Below are 25,643 nucleotides of genomic sequence, written 5' to 3'. Positions count from 1 at the left end.
TGTAAAACTGATGCCAGGGGCCACAAGTCTACTTTAGGGGGTCAGGTATGGGCGTGAACAGCTTGTTTGGTTTCAGAGCTATGGGCTACTCTCACTTGCATAAACTTTCAGATAAAGGATCGATGAGTCCGACAGACTAGACTCACATGTTCGACAACGTCTCTGGATGTCACACAATTTGCATGGTGTTTTTGTTTAATGATCACACGAGCTGTCAGCAGGCTGTCTTTGAATTTCATGAGTGAAACAGTGAATTAGCAGCTCGGAGGATCATCGGTAGACTTTTGGGTCGGTAAATCCAATCTGCTTATCTCACGATCAAAGCCTTAGAGGGCAGCGTTTGCTCATCTCTAGTTCTTGATGTGCATGTAGCACACTCAGGTGATCACTTCACCGGCTGATGAACTCTCAGGACTGTCAGAAGCATCAGCTGCTACCACTCCCCCTTATTGTTCCCCAACACACACATTCACACCTACCTTTTCTTGCTTCTCTGAGCTGAAAATGAATCAAATATTTCACGAGGAACATAGCTGTTTCTCATTTATCTTTTGGCATTAGTAGATACAAATAAATGTGTACAGAGTTATTAGATAACACCTGTTAAAGAGGCTGTTTTGCGCAGATTTGAATACAGGTGTGCCTTGAGAGCAAAACACTTGAACACCACTGCTGTGAATCTTGTTGCTGTGCTCACTGGCTGATCCGTGAACACTAGGTGTTGCTATAGTACTGATAGTTGTGTGATTGTGGCAGTCTGACTGCTTATAACTGTGTTGTTTGCTCTTAAGGCCCGACCCAGAAGTCATTCATGACAAAGTTTGGACAAGCTGCTGCTCAAAATGAATTAATTTGTAGTGTAGTTAGAGACAACATTATGGACATTTGTGTAAAAAGTTGTAAGTAAATTAAATAATGATAAGTCAATTTATCATCTGCTTGTGCTTCAGTGTAAAATCTTATATACTTTTAAGATTTTTAAGGCTTTCAGTGAGTACAAACTCCTCCTTGACATGAGACGATGCCTCTCAGGCTCATAAAACCCTCCGAACTCTCTGGATAATGGAGCAAGCAAACATAAACACAGATGTTTTCTTGGTGTCAAGAAGGTTTACATTTTTGAGAGACATATTCATCGTGTAATTCACTGAAGCAGTTGCTTAGCTGACCTGTGTCTCGGGTCAAATCTGTTTAGGACACACATATATATAGCCCCGCTGCTTCGTGTTCACTTCCTTCTTTCTATTATTATCTACTACAGATCGCCCGTGAGACTGTGGCAGATGAACAAAAGTCTGGATAAACGTTTGGTTGCATAAAACAGGATTATCAACATGTCTGCATGTGTTGCTCAGTAGTTTTTCTGTGACCCCGCTTCTACATCTACAGCAGGATTTCTGCTTTTTTGTTTTGTTTTTATTTCCCACAGATGCAGCGTTGAGAGCGGAGGAGGGTGGAAACAATCAAATCAAAAACAACAAATCTGATCAACGTGGATGTTCTGCTTATGTGAGCTGGATATATTGAAGATGACTGTGCAGCCAGAGACGTTAAATTAAAGTTGTACTGGAGTTTTGTTTTTCCACATGCATTCCTGTAAGATTTGATTCATGCTCTATTCATAGAGATTTCCTTTGTTTTTTTTCCATAATACCAGGATTAACTTTGCACATGTCAGTCGCCATCTGTTCAACTCGGTACTCTCTGTATCTCACGTATAGTCCTGCTTTATCCCCACACGTATGCACTGTGCGTAACGGTGTGTGCTTGTATTATGAAAAAACACACAAGCCACAGAGGGAGGGTTAGTTATTATGTATGTAAGTCAACAGTTATTTAAAGTCTGCCAACGCCCTCAAACCCCGCACTGGTGGTTGGCTTGTGAGTAATAAAACAACAGTGCGCATCCTTTTCGCTAATCTGCTTAGAATCAGCATCTGCCTACTCTTCCTCTTTCTGGCTCTGCATTCTCACAAACGCACACACAAACATATGCACACACTTTGTTCGCCTCCATGCTCACACTCGGACACATACTTTGACATGCTTGTTCACTTCTTTGCTTGAGATAACCTTCGAAATATGAGGGGCTTCTCTGTTTCTTTGTTTGATGCCACAGTTACACACACACAGACACACACGCTCACACGGAGGCTTGTGGTTTACCACAGGGCGTAGCCACTTTAGCTTAACTGAAATAAATGCCTTTCATAAACGTCTTTAAAGCATTATTTCCCTATGCGATGCATTCAGCTGCAGAAGCCGTGTTCTCCTCCTCCCGTGTCTGCTTGCAGATATGACACTACTTTGGTTGGTGTGTCACGATAGAGGCAACCCTTGACTCTTGCATTGTACTCTCACGTTATGGCGATTTGAATGGTGTTACATGCAAAGTTTCAGTCCGGAGGAGAGTTCTCAATGTGCCTCCTGAGCTAAATCAACTTTAAATGAATTCAGAGACACTTTCCCATCTTGCACAAACATGCAGCTGGCAGGATATGGCCAACATAAAGGGCCTACATTATTATTGTTGTCCACGCCGCTATCACCATGTTTTCCTTCCAAATAAACTCATCTAGAGAGCTATTTATACAACACGGGTAATACCATGGTTATTATCTATGAAAATAGATTTAAAGGAGATAGTCAAAGGCTCCCTCTTGTTAACAGCGTCACCAATATGCACCACAGGCACAATACGCTCATTCAGTCAGTGGTGGAGAAAGTACTTAGATGTTTTACCTAAGTCAATACACATACAAGGCATTCATTCAAAATGTACTTACATAAAATGTGAGCATCAATACATACTTAAAGTACTGAGAGTAAAAGTGCTCACCCATATTATTATTGGATTATCCCGTAATCACGGACGCATCAATGTGTAAGTATCACTTTTATGTTGCAGCTTGTAAAGGCGAGGCTAATGTGAGCTACTTTAGATACTGTTGGGTGGTTTATTCTAAAGTAATCCCATTACAAGCCTGGCTCAAGGCAAGCCACATGAAGGAAGAAAGCTAAGTTAGATAAACCAAATTAATCATTCAACTGCCTCTGCAGAGTCTGCTGGCTGAGAGAGGGTGTGGAAGGTGGAAGAAGGGCTTTTTGTAGGTGGATCAGGTGCCACTGATCGAATGGGACGAGTTCGCTGATTAGGAGGCTCCTAATCTATGATTTGCATTTATCGTCTGCACTGGCGGCAACATTTTAGTGCTGTAGCTGGTTGAGTATTTTATATACAGTTAGGTAGTTTAGTCCAGTAGCTACTGGCTTTCATCCTAGAGGTGGGGCCCATCCTCAGGCTAACTAGATAAATGTGAGATGATTAATGGGAGTGGAGAGGAGAAAAAACAAAGCTCTGCTGCACAAATCTGTCTTCATTGTTTGTACTTTCTCTCGTATTTAAAATTACTCTTTTAAAAATCGAAATCTGTAGAAATTCTGATGTGTTTTTTTGTAATTGTCTTGTGTGGCCTGTCCTGTTTAAGGTCACCACAGTGGAGAGAAGGTCGTGTGACTCGGGCACCCCTTGGCGATACCTCGGCCTGCTCAGTCGTCCTGGATCCACACTCTTCACATATATTTTACAATATAATCTACTTGTATCAGATATTTTGTTATTGTCACCAGTATACTCTGTGATTTTGCTGGTCTGGTTTTGTCTGAGAGAGGGGTCCCTCCTCTGTGGCTCTTCCTGAGGTTCCTTCCATGTTTTTTTCCCCCTGCTACAAAGGGTTTTGTTTTTTCCCTCACTTGAATCGAGGATCTAAGGACAGAGGATGTCCTACACTGTACAGATTGTAAAGCCCCCTGAGGCATTGTGATTTGTGACTTTTGGCCATCTAAAAAATCGACTTCCCTTGACTTCATGTGTGAAGTTTACAGGGGAAATGTCTCTTTGGCCTCAACTGCTTTTTGTCTGGCATCGGAAGCCAAAAAACAAAGTGTACATAGTTTTAATTTTACGTATGGGACTTTTGTAAATGTAGTTAAGTTACTTTCCATCACTGTTGAACTGAATCTGCTAATTAACTAGAAACTGAGGCTGTCAAATGATGTAGTGCAGTAAAAAGTCTGAATACTTTCCTCTGAAATGTACTGGAGTAGAAGTACAAGTAGCATAAAATGGAAGAACTCAAAGGGTATGTAGTAATGTTGCTGTTGAGGTGGAACTAACAGGCTAACTGTAGCGATGAGACATATAGCCTAATTAGATTTAGAGCTGTGTTAAAGGAGTCACAGCTAATCCTGACACTTTGGCCGGCAGCAGAAGCAGCTAACCGTCATTCCTGTTCGAGAGACTGCCTGACTGTTCTGCAGTCCCACATCTCTGCTGGGTTGGGCTCGGCCAGCTGGGTTTGCAGAGTGCTCCAGACCAGTCGGGCTATTTTGAGGAATGTGGTCATAGTGATCTCAGAGGCGTGGCCCAATAGGCTCAAGCCGATGATGACCCTGTGCCTTTCACCTGAATGGATCTTAAATCCTGTCCAGACATCCCTCCCTCTGCGCAGCAGGCCAGCACCTTGTCTATTCTTCCATCTGTTAGATTTGGCCCAAGATCAGTGTCAACAGGAAAACAGGGACCACTTATTCTCTCCAGGCTGATTGTTGTTTCCAGGTTATTCTTTCCATGTTTTAATTAGCTCCCCTTCTCCATCTGTCACTATAGTTTGGTGGTGATTCAGGTACATTCATGGCATTTTTTATTATATTTGGGGAATATGTGCGCACTGAATGTTTCCTCATGAACAGAAACAGAATAGATAACAAAAATAATGAATGTATAATGTAATGTTAATGTACACTCTTTATGTAGGGAATTGAGGCTATTTCAAACGTAACACACAACCAAACCAATCCTCTTTTAAAGTTACTAAAGTCACTCACTAATGGAAGGTGATGTAACAAGAATAGGTTTAAATGCTTTAGTGCTCAAAAAACACATCAGTTGTCTCATAGCATCCAGTGCTGCAGCTCTGTATTCTCCCTCTGTCTGAAACGCTCTGTTTGAGCTCCTGTCTCTTTAAGGCCAAACCTCCTGAATACCCAGTCTGCTCTGATTGGTCAGCTCACACACGCCTGAGCCAGCACCACTAACAACAAAGTAGCCCTATTAAATCAATTCTTGACTGACGAGGCGTTTCAGGAGCGATGTTTTCTGTGGGAGAGAGGAGCTGCTGCTGGTGCGGACTTTGACCTTTTTAACTTTCAAGATCTTTAACATGCGCCAGAACCATTAAAGGAGAAATGTTATGCTTTTTCGTTGTTTTGAAGGAAAGGAAAGAAATGAAAAGTATAATAGGTCTCCTTTAATGTACACTGTATATAGAGGAAATTTCGGTTGCTTGAAACTTAACACTTGACTTAATAAATCGTCTTTTAAAGTTACCAACAGTCACTCGCTAATGTCTGGTCGATGTTAAAGTTTAAGCAGTGAGCAACTTTGTGTCCTTTTAAAAATTTCCCTGACTCAACCTAAATTTACATTTTGCTCCATGAAAAATGGTGATCACTTCAGTGTCGGCTCCGGAGGCCAAAGCTGATGCCTGTGCACTCTCCCTGTGAAATAACAGTATAAAGCTGCTTTGCTGCTTTTTGCATCTGCAGTGATGTAGCAAACAATCTGTGGAGATCCAGTTGAGTCAGGCCCATGCTGCTGCTGCTGCTGCTGCATGTGGGGCCCATAGAGGGGGAGGGACACACACACACACACACACACACTCAGTGGACAGACACAGATGATGTATCACCAATTCTCAGAGAGGGCGGGTACCAATAAAATGCTGATGTATAGGATCACAGTGAGGTAGCTCTGCCAGCTGCTACAATTATATTTTTTTATTCATTCAACATTATGAGCCAGATCTTGTCAATTCACAGTCCAGCAGTCCTCATGGCTGAAGCTGTATGAGAGGTGATTAATGCCAAAGGGAGCAGGAACGTTGAAGTGTGATCTGAGGTGTGATTAATGCCACAGAGTAGCAGCATCCACAACACTATTGCTGCTATTTTTAAGGGGTTTTGGTGATTTTTACACCAAAATTAATGCAGGTTTATTATTATTATTAAGCATGATAAACTGACTAAAAACAGGCTGTTGACTCTTTTCCCATTGCCATTACATGAGTTTGCCTTTCTGTTTTTTTTGCCAGAAAAGTGGTGGAACTTATTGTATTCAGCGGGGTGTCACATCTCATCAAAGCTGATCAGAGCCAATAAATACTACCCCTTTAGCACTGGAATAACCCCACTAACATCTGGCTTTTGGCTTTAGTTGGAAAGGGTACAATCATTCAGTCCTGCGCAGTGGCGGTTCTAGCTTCATGACGCCCTGGGCGAAAAAAATTGACTTTAGCCTACTAATTGCGTTAGTTGTGCACAATTAGATGAATCCAATATGAATGTATACATAACTCATTTCTCATTTTGGTTTGCACTAACTGGGCCAACCATACTCATACTCATATTTATTATTTATTAATAACAATACACTGCCCACACTGTCTATAATTACACTGTTTATATTTGTTCATATTATGTATATCATTTCTATTTCTATTTCTTATTTCTTCTTTTTTACTATTAGTATTGCTTAGGGTTATATTGAACTGTCCTTTGGCTGCTGTGACGCACAAATTTCCCCGTTTGCGAGACTAATAAAGGAATTCTGATTCTGAATCCCCTGCTTCACCGCTCCCCCGCACCAGTAAGGACAGCTGAGGTCCAGAGGTGAACCTATCCCTCGCCCCCCTCCCCCTTCCCCCACAACCTCTGTATGTGAGACTTTCTCCGCAGCAGATGCACCTTAACAAAACAGAGGGCGCCCTGCCGCCCACTCCCCACACGGCAACATGACATCATTGACTTGACGTGTAAATGAGCAATACAAAAACCGGAGGAAATGAAACAAATTTAAGGCAGCCGGTACGGGTCGGCACCGTGGTTGATCCGCCGAGATGAGATAAGCCCAGAGGCGGCTGCTACAGAGCCGGTTACTGTGGGCGACTGTCTTTTTTTTTGCGGGCGTTCATGCCGCCCCTCCACAAGATCGTCCTTGATCAAAAAAAAAATATTTGTCCCTCTTCATTCACTACCATACAAAGTTTTACTGAAATAAGGTCCCATGAAGGAAACCTGAAGGGCCTTGTTTAATAATAATGATGATAATAATAATAATAATAAACAATAACAACAATTATTATTATTACTGTTGTTATTATTATAATGCCCATGTGTATTTAGCACTTCCTGTCCCCCTGCTTCGTGGCACGGATCACCCTCCATACATCCATGTGTGGGCGGTGTTGTGCGGGGCCACACCTCCTCTGGCGCCGCCGCCGCTGCCGCTGCTGCTGCTGCGGGGCTGGAGCTGTATCTGCCCGCTTGTTCTCAACCAGCCAGCAGCAGAGCAGTGGTCGGGCCGGAGTATGATCGCTGTCCGGAGAGCATAGATGTGCAAAACCCCTGGATTATCCGCGCGCTGGAGAGGCCAGAACCGAGCACCGCGGACGACTGTCTTCATCTAGTCGTCAAAAGGGAAAGAGAGCATGGCGGTAGAAGAGGAAGGTCTCCGGGTTTTCCAGAGCGTTAAAATAAAAATAGGTAAGAGAAGAAAAATCCCTACCCCCAGTCTGAGCGCCTCAATGGATGGCTCCATATTAACGGGCCAGGCAGGCAGGCAGGCAGTGAGGCTGGAGGCTGGAGGCTGGAGGGGGACTGATCTGTCTTGTTCCTGCTGTTATTGGGATTCAAATCACACGCTTTCCTCTCAGCACACACTGTAAAATCCAACATTTCCAAATGTGGAGGGGGGAAAAAATCGAGAGATTCAAAGCCTTGTGGGAAATTATGGGAATTTGGCAGCTGGCATGAGAAACCAGTGTTGGGGGTCTGTACATACGGAGAGCTGAGCTGATCTGAACAGGCGACATAAAGCCTCCACAGCTGCGCGGATCCAGATGCTTTTTCTGGACATTTCAGCTGAAATAAACCTTTATTACACCTTATCTACAGACACCCATTCATGTTATTGCAACCCCCCCTCCTCTCCTCTCTCTCTGCCCCACAACCCCCCCAACAGCTTCATGCTTAACTGTCTAGCTATTGATTGTTAGCCCAGATTTCTATATTTAGATATCTAGCTGGTCTCCAGTGGGTACTCTTGGTTTGTAGGAGGCATGTGGCGAATGCATATCTTGTGAATGAAGCCATGAGGAGGCTGGGTACAGTTTGCAGTGGAGGATTTAGTGCAGAGGAACAGTGTTGTTGCAGTTCACTGTACAAGAAGTTAATTTCCCTGATCCTGCGTAAGTCTGTGGTGATTAAATGAGGGAAAGTGGACCTAACCACATGTATATCATGAACTAGGCTAATAAAAAAACTAATAATTGTGATAAGATTACTTTGGGGAAGAGATACTGGTCGTATTAAACCAGCAGGAAAGAAATACAGAGTCATTAAGCTTTCTTTTGAATGTACGAAAGTGAAGTTAGGGGTTGTTTTTATTAATGATTAGTCTGAAGATTGTTTTCTTGATGAGTTTGGTGACATAAAACCAACAAAAGCTGCAAATCTTCATGTTTTAGAGGAGGAATTGGCTAATCGATCATTTGACCAATTGATTCTGTAATTATAGTGAACATTACAGTGTTAGGGGAGGAAGTCTAAAATGCTGCAGTCTGGCATGCTCAATAATCTTTCTGCTGTAACATCAAAACATTCAGAGCAAACAATCATTTCCTCTGCGTGCTCTAACTGTTATCTCCAGTCACTACTGGGCGTTTGGGACCATCTCCTCTCGTTTTCACTGACATCTGGCGCCCCGATTCATCCTGGCTGAGCTGTCCGGTTTGTTTTGACTACAAACATGCGACAGAAGGGATGAGCAGAGGGGAAAAAACATGACAACAAACACACCAACAAGCTGTGGGGCTGTGTGACGATGCCAGCCAGCATTAGATGAAAACACGCTGGTGGGACTTTCTTCAGCTGAGCTGATGCAGAGTCAGGCTGTATTTTTAAGCTCCTTACCTGCTGTTAAAATTGGCCGTAACTCCGGGGAGAGTTGTAATGTTAGATTACAAAGGCCTCGTTAGATTGCTGCACTTTCTGAATGAGTGTTCAGTCATCCAGCAGCGTCGAGTTCCTGTGAATGAAAACTGAGTGACTGGACGATCTCCTGCTCTCACAAAAGTCTTTCCTCGACACAAACCGCTTAGTAATCACACTAGTACAGTGCAGGGGTGGAGGAAGTTTCAGGTCCTTTTCTTCCTGTAAGGAAAATGAGCAACACGATACTCTCAAATACTCTGCGACAAGTTAAAAGTCCAGTATTTAAAATGTTACTTAAGTTAAAGTGCAGAAGTATCTTGACTAAAATGTACTTAAAGTATCGAAAGTGAATGTCAGTCCATGAAAAATGCCACCGTGAGAGTTAAATACTATAATATTATGTATTACTGAATTAATACTAATAATAATGTGTAAGCAGCATTTTACTTTTGTGACTTACTTTGCATGTCAAACCATATTTTGTATTTTAATTAGAAGAGTTGCTTCTATTGTGAGAGAAGCCAATTGTCCAGTCAATAATCCGCTATAATAATATAGCGCATACCTCCGCCAAGGCCCAAACTTCCTTTAAAAGTACAATGTATATGAATTCTGCATTAAAATGTCTACAAAAGACAAGATCTTTGCTATGTAACTTTTTAAGTTGTGTACTTACATTACCCCAAATGTTTCCAACAATGTTCAAACCCAGAGAAATCCACAAGTTTACTCAAAGTAATGGTACATTTAAGGCGAATAAAACTTTAAAGCATGACCTCATCTGGGAAAATGTGTGCACCATGGTTTGCTGCTGCAGTCAGGTTGATAAACAGGAGTGAAGATAAAACCATTTTTTAATCCCAGAAGTTAAAATGAATCTCTGAGCTCTCCTCCCATCGGTAAACGGTTCCAGATCAGAGCAGAATACGAAGAGACTCCAGGTGTTTATTTTCCAGAGGGTCTGGCTCTAATATCGACTCTCTAGCCGGCTCCGCCCGGTCCGCCACGCAGCAAACATCTTTTGTTTTGTGTTGATAGAGAGCCCCCCAGTGGCAGAAGTTATTTATATGATAAAATATGTACAAATATGTGAGAAAACTTAAAGAAAGTGAGAAAAAAAGTCTGTCCCTTCATCTGGATCCACACCAAAAGTTAATGGAGTTGATTCTGGGCTGAGACCGACCCTCAATCCAAGTTTCGGGGAAATCCGTTCAGTAGTTTTCGTGTAATCCTGCTGACAAACCAACCAACAAACACAGGCAAAAAAACAAAGATTTGATTAGGTCATTTTTCAAGCAAAATTGCTGTTTTCAGCCTCTTAAATATCAAGATTTTCAGCCTTTCCTAGCTTTGAATTGAATATCTTTTGGTTTTGGATTATCTGGTTGGACATAACAAGACATTTGAAGACATGACCCTGCTCTCAGATCCACTGGGACAGACATTTTCCACTATTTTCAGACATTTTCTTGACTAATTGAGTAATCAAGCCAACTAAAAATAGTCCGCAGATAAATTGACAATATAAAAAATCATTAGTAGCAACTGTAGTCACATGTAAGTTACAGCTTTCAGCTGTAAAAAGTGCAGTAGTGGCATCAAATGGGCCTAAGTAAAGTACAAGTAACTAGCACTGAATTAGCACTTTGCTTTGTTACATTCCTCCACCGGCAAAATGATGTCATGACTTGTTATTTACTGACATTCGTGAAGAACATTTATGTTGTCGTCACTTCCAAGCTTGGACTCTTGAGTTTCCTCCGAGCTTGTTCCTCTGTGATGACAGTAGAGTTTACACTGTCTTGTTACCTAGCAGCAGTCATACTCCATGTCAGTCTGATCCCAGCGGGGCTCTTCTCCCAGTAATGTCTGTGTAACCCTTGCATCACATTGTTTTCATCAAAGTCTCGTCCTTTGGCATGAGGCTGCTGCTGGCTGATGACTCAGAGCTGTATATCTGCCACAAGAAGAGCGAGGGAGAGGACGACTTATTATTGTTATGGTGATGACTCGGCTCAGTTTCCTGGAGGAACGCATGAGTTTCGGAAACCGAACAGGGCTACTGGGCCCAAGTCCGTGCTGTCTGGGGAACACAGGAAACAGGAAACTACCCCCAATTCACTTCCTGATTGGCTGGAAAGGACTACAAAAGAATTGTGTTTTTTCCTGCATGGCAACAAGCTAATGCAAAGCAGATGAAGTGAGACGTAGAGCGAGGGACAGAGGTGGTGTCTCACATACAGGAGCAGGCTGTGCTTCATCTGTCAGCGACTGTGTCTCTGCGAGAGCTCAGAGAGAAGGGAATGCTCAGTGGCACAGCTGGAGTCGAGACTTTGCACTAATTAACAACAACATATGTGCATTTGACTCCTCTGTCAATGCTAGAAACTTGGCCCGAAAACACATCGGACCATATCTTGGCATGAATTACTGTACACCCCTTCAGAGAAATGTGTTCAAATACATGACTTTAACATCTTGGACCCACCTGACAGCAGGCCGGTGATTACAAACCCATCCTGTGCAGCCAAACTTTGCTCAAACCCACAGACATTAAAGTCAAATGCACAGGCCGCATCCAATTTTACATCCTGGTGTTGGTTTCACACTTTCCAACTGATCGACGTTCGCTAGAGTTACAGGATACGTTCACTCGAAAAATGAAAAAGCGGTCATTATGATGGGAGCGCTGAGATCCCAAATTGATTTGAAAAGACGTTATTTACACCCTCGATACACTGTTGAGCTCGTGCACCAACTTCAGACGCTTTTAGCCTGGCAGCGACAGGTCAGCTTTAAAAAGGGTGTAAATAACATCTCTTCAAATCAGTTGGGGATCTCAGGACTTCCAGACACCTGAATTACGCCGGACGAGCTGTACGGAGCCATTTTATGTTGTTTTTTTTAACTTTAAAACAAGTCCCCTTCTACTTCGGTTGTTTTGGAGAATGCTGCCCGAGGTTTTGCTGTGAAGCTCCAGAAATGTTTTGTGGACTACGAAACTTCACCCGACTTTCCATAAGCATGGGGATGAGTAGATAATGACTGAATTTTCATTTAGGGGTGAACTTATCGTTTATAAAGTGTGATTCTGTCACACGGTATAGAATAAAACAGTGAAATAAACAAATTTGTCAGTAGCTGCACTTAAACAGAGCTTAATATTCCGATGACACTTGGATTAAAAGCCCAAACAGAAGAAAAATGCTCCATATAAACAGTCAGAATAAACAGGCCCAAGAGAGGGGCAGTTTTAACCTTTTCATAAACCAGTCAAAATAAAAACCGTCTCATGTAAACTAAATGACATAGACATGAATGCCGATAGATATTCACCTTCAGGACAAGGAGCTGATCAAACACGTGCCGGAAGAGATAAGAGGAATGCATGACGTCACATCACTTTTGCGCATGTCGCACAGCTGTTCAAATTAAATTCTTTGTTGCATGTAAACAGTGTCAAGTCTTTAACTGGGAATGATTTTAATCAGAATGACCAAATATTGTCTGTGTAGTTTTGGTGCATCTGCAAGCAGATTGTGCCAGATCGTAGTATTGTCTCTGTTTATTTACAATCTGCTGTTTATTCCCAAGTTAAAGGTTCAGATCCTTGAGGTTATTGTACTAGACTGAGAGTAGAGCTCGACCTGCACTTCTGAGGCTTTATAGTGTCGCTGCAGCACCGTTTTGTTACTATTTAACAGTGTTATAACAACACAAGTGTTATTTTGAATGTAGTGAAACTAGAGCTTGACGCCGAGTGGAAAAAACACTAGATTACATATTGTGTTTGAGGTGGTAAAGGAAGCGTTGAAGCAGCTCGAGCTGGGTGAGCCAGGGAGTAAAAAGTTTGTAGTGATAGACCCTAACCCCCCCACCGCCTCCTTCCCTTGACAGCTGGCCAACAGAGGTTCCCAAACTTCCTCCTGCCCAGACTGAATAGGAGACATGGAGTGACGGGGAGAGGGAGGGGAGGTTTAAGAAAAATGCTGTGTGGAGGAGTCCCGCTCTTATTTAGGTGAAGGGTTCAAGTCCCATTCAGTCTGCTAAGTAAAATGTATGAGAAGTTTTCCATTTTGTCCTCGAAGGCCGGCTCTCTGGGAAGTAGTTTGCTGTAAACATGCTTGTTGACTGTTTAGACGCAGACTGTGTTTCGGTCCAGGCAGCTTCAGGCTGGTGGAATAATCCGGGCAGCGCTCAGTAATGTGCCCTCTGTGAACACAGTACTAGGAACAGTGAGGAAGTGTCACCGTAGGCCCAGCATGCAGGGTCAGCAGGGGTAAATAAAGGGCTCACCGTGAGTGCCACTCCTTCAGGATGTCCTTCAGGTGCCCCGTGGGAGAAGTCGACCTCTACCTGCCGACAATGACATTAGCACGAAAACATTCAACAGTGACGAGACGCACTCGAGTCACCGTATTGTTTCCAATGCTGTGAAAAAGCTTCAAACACGCTCACAGGCTGAATTAATCAGGTTTTGCAACAGTGCGACTCCTTCTCTGGCAACACAAGCAAGCTTGCCACATACAACGACTAACACCCAACCAGCGCTGTTTCCTGTGCTTGCAAAAGATATCGTATCTTCTCACCATTGTGAATGCCAGGCCTGTTTGTCAGTGCAGAGAGTTGTCCTCATTTCATGTGTAATTCAAGAAGTGAAAAGACAAACTACTCTTAAGTAAATGGATGAGGAATCTGGAGGGAGTGTTGAGGTTAAACTGTGTCCTCCTCTTGTAACTCCACCGTGACACTCACATCCTGAATGAACATACCAGGTTTCTGACTCTGGTTTCTAACATGTGAGCAGATCTTGAAGCTGATACTCCCGACACAGCCTCATGCCCTTTTGCATGCTTTTTTTTATGGTCGTGTATTTTTGTTTTAGTCAAGTTTTCCATTGAGAATAACAAATCTGTTTGAACATTAGCTCCAGATAGAGAGTCAGTTTGATCAGTAACCGAAGTCTGGTTTATCACACAGACTGCGGTGAGCAGCACGGCCAGACTCTGACTGTACACTCCCTGTTTTTTTTCTACAAGCTGTTCCTCCTCATGCTGCCCAACCGTTGTGGTCGTGTGGAAACTTCAGCGGAGAACAGCTCAGCTGGCTTCAGTGTGGCTTTATTTGTCATGGTGGACAGTTTGTGACAAGCAGCATTGCATTTAGAGGAAGATAACTGCTGCTGGGAACAGCCTACTGACTAAACCAGCTGTTGAATAAGAGATATCACAAGCAAGGAGGCCAATTTTAAGCGATTTGTTTCATTCATAGTCGGCTGCCTTAACAGTCGATTATTAATCATTAATAATATTTTAAATATGTTGGCAAAGTGACAAAGGAATCCGATAGTTTCAAGTAAAGTCAACTTTTAAGATTTAACAGTGTGGCCTCCATTCTGCTTTCTACCATGAGAGGTAGACTAGAGGTTTGGAGGTTGATCGGTGGTTTCGAGATGAGCGAGAGTTCGTGTGGTGAATGTGGCTACCTGCTGGTGACGGTGTGTGAGTTCAGCCTCTTGACGACACCCTGCTTTTGTTCTTTTGCTTCCATTTGTACGTAATTGTAGAACTAATGGTTTGGTGGTTTTGACTGGTGCGCTTTAAAGGGACATTCCAACAATTTTACACATAAAGATCACTGTTGTCTCATGCTTTGTGCGGCTCTGGAATACCCCCCACTGTGTTGTTATTAAGGGTGATCTGGGTTTGGTCTTGAAAATCTTAATGGAAAGTTGTGTTACAAACTGGGGCTGTGGAGCACTGAAATATTAAGTACTGGATATAAGAGGGTGTTTCTAGGCATCAACAGTCCACGTATAGCATGCCTTTAAAACACTGTACAGCGATTTATAATGCTCACAGACAGAATTTTACCCGTCTGAGAACTCATAACGGCGGCAACAAGTATACATTTTGTCAAACAGTAGAATTGTGGTGTGCAAGTTACACAGTAGTCAACTACAACTGTGCATTTGTATGTGTCTGAATAGCCAACGCAGCGTCTTGCCAGATGACGTCACATTGCAGCAAATGTTGAGCCTGGTCTAACTCATTTGCCTGAGACTTGTGTTGGCACCCTGCTGTGTTGACACACTGGCTCCATTCAAATGAATGAGAGGGCTGCTGGACCTCCTCACACATGAATGGCTTGAAAATAATTTACTTTTTTTGATTTACATGGCTTTTTGCAGATTCTGACTCTTTTATTGGAACTAATAGCTCAGATTTGACAATGCAAAGAATCACGTTGAAGCGTTTTTTAAAAATTTGTCTTTAAGAAAATGTCTTTTTGGTAAACTGGGTATCACATGACCTGCAATTCCATTTGCGGCCACTACTTCAAATTGCATTGGTCTGAGTTTGATAGGCGTGTGAGTGTTTTCCAGGAAGCGGAGGCCTAAGGGCTCTGACACACCAGTCGGTCAGCGTTTGTGGCCCCAGTTTTGCAGTGTGTCCCGCACCATTGGGGCTTATCAGCCAGTCAGTCATGCAAGTAGAATCAGTGGCAGAGGAAGCCCTTGACAGAAATCACAATGATTGGCTGTTTAGTGAATTAGTGCACAAGGAGAGAAATGGGAAAAGAAAGGAGAAGCCCCTTCAGTCTGTCGCTGTAGTACCCATGATTTCACCCATCCAGTGGTTTCTCCTTATTTTTTTGCCTCTACCTCTTCACCAGTGCTATTTGCAACTTTTTACAAAGTTTTTATTAGCGAGAGTGATGTGAAAAACGCTGCCTCATCATAACAACGGTTTGCATATCCGCCGTCTGGAGTCTTCTGGTTTCCCTTTTTGATTTTGCCGATTACGTACTGACGCCATCTCTGGGTATGGAGAGGTATTTTTCTCTTATGAAGGTACCGAAGGGTTGAGCTAGTTGATGGCTGTAAAAAGACGCAGTAGCAGTAGCCTTTCATTGCTGCTAGTTTTTATCGGTTCTGTGTGTCTGGGCCCTAACGAAAGACACTGATGACTTGCATTAGGGGAAGCGTAGGACTCAGGGTTCGGCCCACAGCAAGGACAAAAAGTCAGGCTGTCCCGTCGTCGGGTGCATTGATTTTTTTTGTTCTTCTCTCAAAATCACAGGAGAAACCCTTTAAGACTTGGTGTGTGTGTGTCTGTGTGGGTGTGTGTGTGTGGGTGCAGTGTTTCTATGTTCTGTCATTTTCAGAAAGACACTAATGACTTACAGCCCTGTTCTCGATTCTTGTTTTGATTCTCGACTTAGCATCAAAGAACCTGAGTATTAACTGTGGGATAATAAATTGTGTCCTTACAAGTTTCAGTTCTTCTTTCCATTCTCACGGTGTGTCTTGCGCTGTCTAACACACTCACACACACACACGCACAGTCACACTCAGGGGTAACTGGGTTGTTCGCTGCTTTTTAAACTACATCTTGGATCCAGTTGAAATTCCTTTCTCCTCATCTCATTTCCTGTTGTAGCTTTCTCCAAAGCTAACCACTCTCGGGTTTTCTATCTGACTGACTTCTCTCTCTCTCTCTCTCTCTCTCTCTCTCTCTCTCTCTCTCTCTCTCTCTCTCTCTCACCCTTGATTGAATACACACTGCTTGTATTTTTCTCACTAAACACTCCCCCTCCTTCCTCTCCTTAAACCCTGCGTTTCCCAGGCCTGCCAGTCGAGCACGCAGTGGCTGAAAGCATTCACGCCTGTGTATCCTCGAATGTGTTCATGTCAGAGGAGATTAGAATAACGAGTGGAGCCTCTGTTACTGTACGCGCGAGTGTGGCCGACTGAAGCGAGTCGACAGAGGAGGAAGAGGAACAAAGCGACACATTCACTGCATCCATTACACTGTGCTTCCTCATTTCTTCCGTCTTTTGCCTCCTTTTCTTTGCTCTCCGCTGCACGGATGAGGTGGAGAGTTGACCTTTTTTGATCAGCTCCCCGTTCGCTCTCTCGCCCTCTTCGGGGCGCCCCTGTCATCATTATTTCTGTGCAATTCTGCTCGACGCCCCCGTGTTTTGCGTGCACACCACACAGCAGTCGCACACGCGTGCCAAGAGTGCGTCTTTTTTGCGCTGTGTGTTTTGCTCAGATACTAGGGCAAGATATTCTCCAAGGGCAGCTGCAGTGGTGCTTGATGAAAAGAGAAAGCTGTTGTTGTTTTTGTTTTTTATGTTCTGCTCAATTTGAATGTTGAGGGTGCCTCTGGAGGAAGTAGAAGAGGGAGAGATGGAGAAAAAAGGGGAAGCAACCAGAAATAGAGGAAAGTGAAATTGGGTTAAAGCTAATTTTGAAAAAGTAAAACGAAAGCGAATATGCAAGACGACACCTACAAAAATGAAAAGCAAAAAAAAAACAAAGGGGGGAAAAAGAGGAAACGGCAGCACATGGAGCAGAAGAAGAAAAGAAAGTAAAGGAGAATGAGAGACAGTCTGAAGCAGAGGATTACAGACTCTGCTGGTTTTGTAATAAAGTCTTTAATCTAACGTGTTGAATGGCAGGTTACTGGAGAGGCTTATCCTTTCTTTTGTGACAAACTCACTCTGCATCGAACATAAACACACAAAACTGAAACTTGTACACTCCACCCTCAAAGTGCCGCTGATCGCCTCATCCAGAAAGACGACTGCCCGGCGCTTCCTTCTCCCCTTCACAGGAAGATGTCCCCTCGTATCTGTAACCGTGGTAATGACTGGGCTGATGATGCTTTAGGGACACTACAGGTGGCTTTGCATCTCTTAGCCTTGTGACTACTGATTGCATATATTTTATTATCAGATGATCATTTTCAAAGCACCCTGGAGCATTTTAGACCGTCAGATGTGACTTGTTTGCCACCATACAGGAAGTTTCTAGAGGGTTATTATCAGTCTATTCTCTCTGTATTCAGTGGACAGGCTGGCCATATTTACTTGCTATGTACAGTAAGTTGACACTGTCTGTGAATTACCGCAAACATGTCTTTGGTATTCTTACATTGCAGTTTCTTGTCACTTATCTGTCAATTTATCTAATCTGGCTTATAATATCAGCTCATCTTTGATGTATATACTTTATATCTGGTCTGTAAGTCTCAGGTGTTTGGCTTGACTCAGGCTTGACGTCTGCACTTGGATCCACCTACGCAGGATACTTTCACCCTCCCGACGACACATTAAATAAAAAAAAACAAAGTGAATTTGAAGATGACTAGATGTTTTGATGGATCGGGTATCTCGAGCAAGTTTCAAGTCTCTGCAAGTTGACTTTCATGCCATATTGGCAAGAGTTGAAACCGTTGGCTGCTGGAAAAATGCAGTCATCAATCTAAGAGGGGTTGGAGAAAGGTCAGCAGTATGTGACGTACGTAGATGCCTTAAAATGTGAACATAAACATGGAATGAAGAGTTGGGTCACATCCTTATTTGTAAATGTTTTCTGTTCAGAGACAGTAGCTCTGCTTTTGGCTCAGAGATTTGTTTTTAACATTGCAAGTTGAGTAATTAAACTCACACACAGAGCTGGTGGTTTGGGTACTTGGATGACCCGGATGGTGCAATCCCATCAGGGGACCTCACAGGTCATGAATGAGGACGGAGGAAAACTGAGATTGGAGGGAACTCCAGAGAGCGGGGTGACTTAGGAGGATTACGAGAGGGAGATAAAATAAATGGGGGAGAATAAACGAGAGAGGAGAGGAGACGGGAGGGAGATCTAATACCAGTGGGAAGTAAAGGGATAAAGACAGAGATAAGAGAGACTTACGTCATCGCTCTGCTCTCACACACAAACACAGACAGAGGTCTGTATCAACAAATTGAAGCGCTGAAGTGTGTGTGGTGTTTCACAGCTCAGGTGTCTGTTTAACTTGTGAATGGATGTTGTTATTGTGAATTGTTGTGTAATGATCCACGCTCTGTATGAATCAGCCTCCAGAGAAGCAATCATGAACCACTGTGTTGTATTACAAACCCCACAGAGGGCACTTAATCACCTCAGTTTGTCTCAGTGTGGGTTTATATTTATCCTCTGCGGTGAGTTATGGACCAAAGGAAGAGATGCCGGCTCTCCTTTATAACTGCCGCTCGAGTTGCACTTTGAAGACTTTCTAATAACGGTCGAACAGAAAAAAAAAGTCTGGCATTTTCAGTGCTTCCGTTTTGGAAACCTCCTCCATCCACACCCTCAACAGTGGATTAGGGCGGGCTGTCTTCATCCATTTCTGTAACTTTGCAAAACTGACAACTTCGCTCTCGCTCCCTTTTTCCATCTACGCACAACTATTCCTGTCACTTGTGTGAATAGCCCAGTGCAACGCTACAAATGCTTTCCCGGAGAGACTGTCTGAAAAATTGCCCAGTTATGTCCATGTCTCCAGCCTCTCTACTGCTGCCGGCTTTTCATTCAGCCTTCCAGGATCGGCACTCTGAACACCCTTTGATTGTGATCAGATAACTTACTGTATGACTTTGTTGTGATCAAACATAACCCAACACATCAGCTGACTTCAGTGGCAGTATCAACTCACTCCTGGCTTTGATTGTTTTATGGTATTTGTTGACAGTAAGAAAACTACAGAATATCCCCACATGTACTCTTTAAATATTGACCGTTCAGACTGTTGTGAATTGTTTGCACTCTGCAAATGGCAGCAGAACAGTCACACCAGTGTGTAAATACATCACAGGTTTTATCCAAACAGTGTAATTGCATGTTAGTGAGTGCTTCATGAGTAATGTGATTACTCACCTTCTAACATTGAAGGCGATGGTACGATTCGTTGTTGCAACACCAACTTTTCCGTCTCAAGTAAAAACCTGTTTCTGTGATGAGATGCAGATCCTAAAGACAAACTGTAAAAGCTGGGCAGATGCAGTGTAGTGGGTTCATCTAGAACATGGATACTAAACCCAAACCCATCGGGAGCCGACAGGGAGGGTTCACAGGGAAATTTAGAAATGATGTCCACATTGGGTCGGGTTCAGTCAAGTCATTCGATATGGTGCTTTCAAGTTCTTTTAGTGGAAATATAGTGTAGAAATAAATAACTACAGTGTAAAAATAAATAAATATAATGTAAAACAAAATAAATATACTGTAAAAATAAGTAGATATAGTGTAAAATCAAATAAATATGTGTAAAATTTGTGCAAAAATAAAGAAATATAGTGTGGCTATATTTCCTGTTAAGTGCGGGTTTGATATTTACTTGACGCTTTAAACGCAACCCAGAGGCTATTAGTTATATTCTTTATAGCACATGTCTGTAATCAGCGTAAACAGGCTGTGTGACAGGGTAACATGAACTCACTGCCTCGAGCTTGAGTCAGGTTTGGCTACTTCTGTCTCGGACTCAGTCGGGTCGGGACAGAAATACGCAACCAGAGATGAAATTATTGGAGCTGGTTGAAAAGTCTAAGTGGACTGCTGCATTCAGGTGCAGATATATTATTAGGAAAAAATGATATCTTTAATCTGAGGAAGCGATCTGTTTTGCTGTTTTACAGTTGGTTATCGAATGTCAAATGTCAGCTCTCTTCCCCTCCAGGGTTGAAACACTGCAGTCTCTATGATAGCATTGTTTGCTCTGCCGTAAAGTAGTTAAAACATTTCTACTGCCGTATATTTGAACTGTTTCATAGTGCAGCGACATAATGTTTTCTTTGAACGGACTGTAGACATGATAATCAGCTGTTTATGAAAGTTTTTTTTTTTAAAAAGCAAAACAAATACTGGACTTTTACTGAATTTCTTACAGTTTTTCTAGAGCAAGACAAATACAGATGGGCACAAAATGATTTTAAAAATGTTATATTGTTTCTGTTACGTTGTTATTTCCTAAATCGTATCTAATTTTTGCTCTTTGTCTTGTGAACCACAGGACACTTCCTCTAAAAACCTTCAAATTAAACAATAGCCAAAAATGTCGGGAACCACTGTTGTAGAGGATCAGGCACGAGGCCACAGACTCATGCTGTCACGATGAAGAGGTCACACTTTTTAAAGCCAGAAATAACAGTGAGAGATTTGCGGCAGCTCAGCTTGTCGGCTGAATGGCGGCATCAGATTCCCGTGCAGATAATGAAGCGTTATTGGAGCAAACAATGACAGCGTTGGGCCAACACTCCTGTAACTATAGACTACAGGCTCCTGTGGGTCCCCAGGGCGCAGAGAAACACAATGAGGAACAGAGCACCAACTAACATGGATCTGTGGCTTCATAAAGGAGATGTATTGCTCCTGAGGGACTCACATACACACACACACACACACACACACACACACAAACCTGTGTGCTTTTTATGTGTGTGTGTCTTGGTGGGTGGTTGGACCACATTCTTGTGAAAGGGAGTGCTATCTGTCACACATGGTTGATGAACAGATTGAGCTTCAGCAGGATTCAGAAAATGTCCCACGCAGATTCTTTCATTCACAGATCTGACAACACACACACACACACACACACACACAGAGTTTTCACGTGTTATTTTGGTTGTTAAACTGCTTTTTATTTGTCTGTTTCTGAGAACATGGCTTAATATTTGCGCGTCCAGTGTGATGGTAGTCATCCCAGCAGCGGAGCTAATCCCATTACAGTTAATGTGCTGTCAGATTATTCCAGGCTTACACAGGTGTGAACTTACATAATGCCGTTTCCTTTTAAACTTTGCGTGCTTCCAGCGCTCTTAAATAAGTAATCAGTAAAAGCAGTGTGCCTGAATAAACACGTCATTGCTATTGCTTACGACAGTGTTCCTAAATAATAACTGCTCTCTCCCTCCCCTTCCTTTTCTTTGTGCAGGAGAAGCAAAAAACATCCCTCCGTACCCGGGGCCGAACAGGATGAGGGACTGTTACTGCACCGTCAACCTGGACCAAGAGGAGGTGTTCAGGACCAAGATCATCGAGAAGTCACTCTGGTATGCTGAAAGTCAAATGAGTCACTTTCTCTTTGGTGGAAACTCAGATCAGAGCTGGTTTTATAGTTGAGACTCAAATAGTTATTCAGAGTGATGCACAATATATATCGAACCGCTGCTGGGAAATTTATATTATCCATTGTTTATCGGTATTGATGAAATCCTAGCTGATAAATACAGCCAGTAATATGAAGACGAATGGCTTTCGTTGACTAAACAAGCACAACATCCACAAACTCTGATATTGTAGGTGGCTGTTAGCGCTTTAAAAGTTGGTTTGCGATCTACCAGTAAAGAAGAAGTAGAAGAAGAAGAAAATGGAACAATAAATCATCCATCTTTATCGGTTATCTAATCGTTAGCGGCCATGAAAAACAGATGATCATTGCTTATCTGTATTTGCTGAAAAAATCCTGTATGTTGAGCGTATAATCTTTCTTTCTCCTTTTATTTCCTGCCAGGTCTTTACTGTTTGCTAAAATGTCCCCCACGATATAATGATACAAGGAGTTTTAATACCAAAACATCTTTACGATTATCCTGATATGAATTTGAATGATATCACTGAGCTGAACGCCAGATACTGATTTACCTAAAGTAGGGTTAGGATATCTGACCAACTAACATCTATTTAATTACATTCATGATCTAAATTACAGTCTGTTTGCTGAATTTTGAAATGCCCCATAGACGATAGCCAGACTTGAAATAACCAGTGAAAATCAACATTTGCATCACAAACAGACAAAAGACAAAATTGTTTATTTCACCTCAGGAAGAGCCACGTGTAGAAATTTGCAGCTCAACCGCGAACCTCTCTTGGCAATGCCTCATTTTCTCTTTCTTATCTGCTCTTTCCCCTGAAAACATTTTGTTTATAAGTCAGTCAGTCCTGTCCATCTCTCCCTCATTCTGTCTTTATGTCTACTAACTAACAGAGGAAATGAGTAATTGTAAGCGGTGGTCCTGAGGGCGCGGCTCACGAGATTCTCATTGCTGTGATTTCTATGGTCATTATTTAGGTAAAGGCAGTCTGTGTGCAGTTGATGTATCCTCCAGCCAGTTGTCACAAAATGCCCGATTGTTGTCGGCAAACAAGCTGTAGACTCCTCGTGATTCATGGCGAGGTGTAAATATATGAAGACTTTATTTAGGATCTGTCCAAATCAATCACTTTTAAACAAGGATGATGAAAGAGTTTTGCCTCTATCGTTAACGAGAACAGATCACACTGTACAAAACAAAATTTTGGATTTTGCGCAAAAAGTCATTAAAAGATGGCACAAAGAAGCAGAGGGTCTAATATGTGGTGAGAAATAGTCATTCATTTTCTCTTTTTCATGATTTTGTTCACAATTTTACAGAATTATTTCACCTCTTGTCACATTCAATTACCTGATATTTGGATTAATTATTAAGAAATCTAGAAGAGCGACTTCATCGCCATTACTGCCTTTTTGTAAATGCAGCAACGCTCAGTGCTCATCAATGATTTAAATTCAACCTCGATCTATAACAGCGTGTTTCAGACTGTAAAGGCCTCTTAATTTGTAAGGAAGAAAAAAATCTGTATCTGATAATGATGGCTTATTGTTTTAAAATCATGAGATAATTCAATCCAAATCTCATTATTACAAGAAAACAATCTTGAGAGACAGTTTCGTAATTATGATACAAAGGATTAGGATCCAATCAGGATGCAAAAGTCATGGTTCGAGGTAAGGTTTCTAGTTATTTTTTTCTTTGGTGCATGAAATCTGTATACAATTATGTTTTCTTTACTTTTTCTCTCACAAAATCAAGCTGTGTTTTCATAGTAAAACATGCTCTATCACACGAGAAGAGTCCCTAATGTCAGTTTTCCTCTGCGTCTCCTCTCACCTCCAGTCCGTTCTACGGGGAGGACTTCTACTGTGAGATCCCACGTAGCTTCAGACACCTCTCCTTCTACATCTTCGACAGGGACGTCTTCAGGAGGGACTCCAGTATCGGTGAGTTAACAACATTGAATGTGTTTAGGAACTCCTGTCGTCTTTTCACTTCAATCTGTTGCTTGAAAAAAACAGCAGTTTAATTCAGATTAATTCAGGTTGATTAACAAATGTTAGTGGCAGCTCTAAAATCATTCAAATGACGCAATTTAGTATTTTCACAAGAACTGAACAATGTGTGTGCCATGAAACATCACTGTTAAATATTAGAACAATTCCACATCTGTGTCTAATGTTCTGTATGTTCAGATGATTTTTATATCATACACTGTAATTAAACATTTATATCTAACATTTTAAAACAGTTTAAATACTTAATATTTTAAAATATTTAAATAATCTAAATACTTCAATGAGCTGTAGGCAAAAGTTTGCATGAATCTAGTCTTAAAGTGGCACATTTTTCAATGGAGTCTGGTACCATCTGATGTTACAGTAGCTACAGTTTTCGCATCACAAAGGTGTGTCTGTTTGTGTGGGCGGCTGTTTTTATGAGTGTTATTGGGTGTGTCTGTGTGTATTGGTTGGTTTGTATTCGTGTGTGTGTGTGACCACCAACCACAAACTGAAAAACCTCTGTCAGGGTATGATTTATCTTCAGCACGATCACTGCTCTTGTTTGTGTGTGTGTGTGTGTGTGTGTGTGTGTTGGTGTGTCTGTGGGTGTTGTAAACAGAAAGTTAACTGTTACTCTCAGTGTAGAGATGACGGGGTCATTTCCGGGCCACTTGCGTTGCACTTTGCGAGCATTTCTGCACCGGCTGCATACGTGAATTAAAAGGGAGACGGGCGTGTGGACTGACGGTATTTGAGTGGGCGTGAGTGGGTGTTGACAGTTGATGTTATGTTTTGAGCTCATTTGCCTTTGTGTGGTGATGTGTGTGCAGGCAAGGTTGCGGTGAAGAAAGAGGACCTGCAGAAATATCACGGCAAAGACACCTGGTTTCAGCTACAACCTGTCAGCGCTGACTCAGAGGTGCAGGTCAGTACAGAGAGAAAACACACACACACACACAATCACACATTTTCACAAAAATCACAAAGCACTCTCTCATGATCTCTTCTTCTTTACTCAGCACTTCCACAGAAACCACATGGCACCTATAAACTGAATGCTTTTTGGGTATCAACCAAATGATGTCTGAATGATACATTTTCAAGCAAAGATGTCAAACATTAGCTGCTTCCACCTTAATGCATGTAAGGATTTGCAGCTTTTCTTTGACATTAAGACGTCACTTTGGGCCTCGGGAAATTGGGACAAGCAATTTTTAGACTGGACTTCTAGAATTAAACGATGAATTGATCATGAAAATCATCAGCAGATTACTTAACATAGAAAATAATCATAGTTGCAGTCCTCGTTGATGGGAAAAGCTGCATACAGCTCCATACAGCTGCTTGTGTTTGGATAGCATTTAAAGCGAGACTGCTGTGAAATCTAAATAGGGCTCAGTGGAGAAGTGGCAGAGAGCGCCAGGACAGGCTATGTTTAGAGACTGGACTTTTTATCTAAATAATGCAAAATAAAAACTTCAGTACAACTGATGTTAAACGCCACATTTCTTCCAGAATATTTACATTAAAAGTCTTGCAGCCTTCCATTCATACGTAGGCTTTAAATGTGAAAAACAACATCAGGAAGAGTTTTGTTTGGTGGTAACTTAACATTTATCAGGATTACGGTATAGAAGAAACAAGTATGAATTGATTTAAATATAATTTCTGTTAAGAAAA

At 42.2% G+C, this 25,643-nt stretch overlaps 1 protein-coding gene across 1 annotated transcript in view; it reads left to right on the top strand.

Annotated features, from left to right (window-relative positions):
- Positions 1 to 7,348: 7,348 nt before the first annotated feature.
- rasa3 (RAS p21 protein activator 3) overlaps positions 7,349 to 25,643 on the top strand; it is a 40,826-nt gene continuing 22,531 nt past the window's right edge. The window contains exons 1-4 of the mRNA XM_073465231.1: positions 7,349 to 7,602; positions 21,798 to 21,915; positions 23,803 to 23,906; positions 24,794 to 24,888. Of these exons, the coding sequence (XP_073321332.1) occupies positions 7,548 to 7,602; positions 21,798 to 21,915; positions 23,803 to 23,906; positions 24,794 to 24,888 (372 nt within the window). The 5' untranslated portion in view covers positions 7,349 to 7,547. The remainder of the gene's footprint in view (positions 7,603 to 21,797; positions 21,916 to 23,802; positions 23,907 to 24,793; positions 24,889 to 25,643) is intronic.

Source organism: Pagrus major, chromosome 4 (genome assembly GCF_040436345.1).
Source record: "Pagrus major chromosome 4, Pma_NU_1.0".
NCBI lineage: Eukaryota > Metazoa > Chordata > Actinopteri > Spariformes > Sparidae > Pagrus > Pagrus major.
Note: the sequence above shows the minus strand (reverse complement) of the source record. Positions and strands in the feature narration are given on the sequence as shown.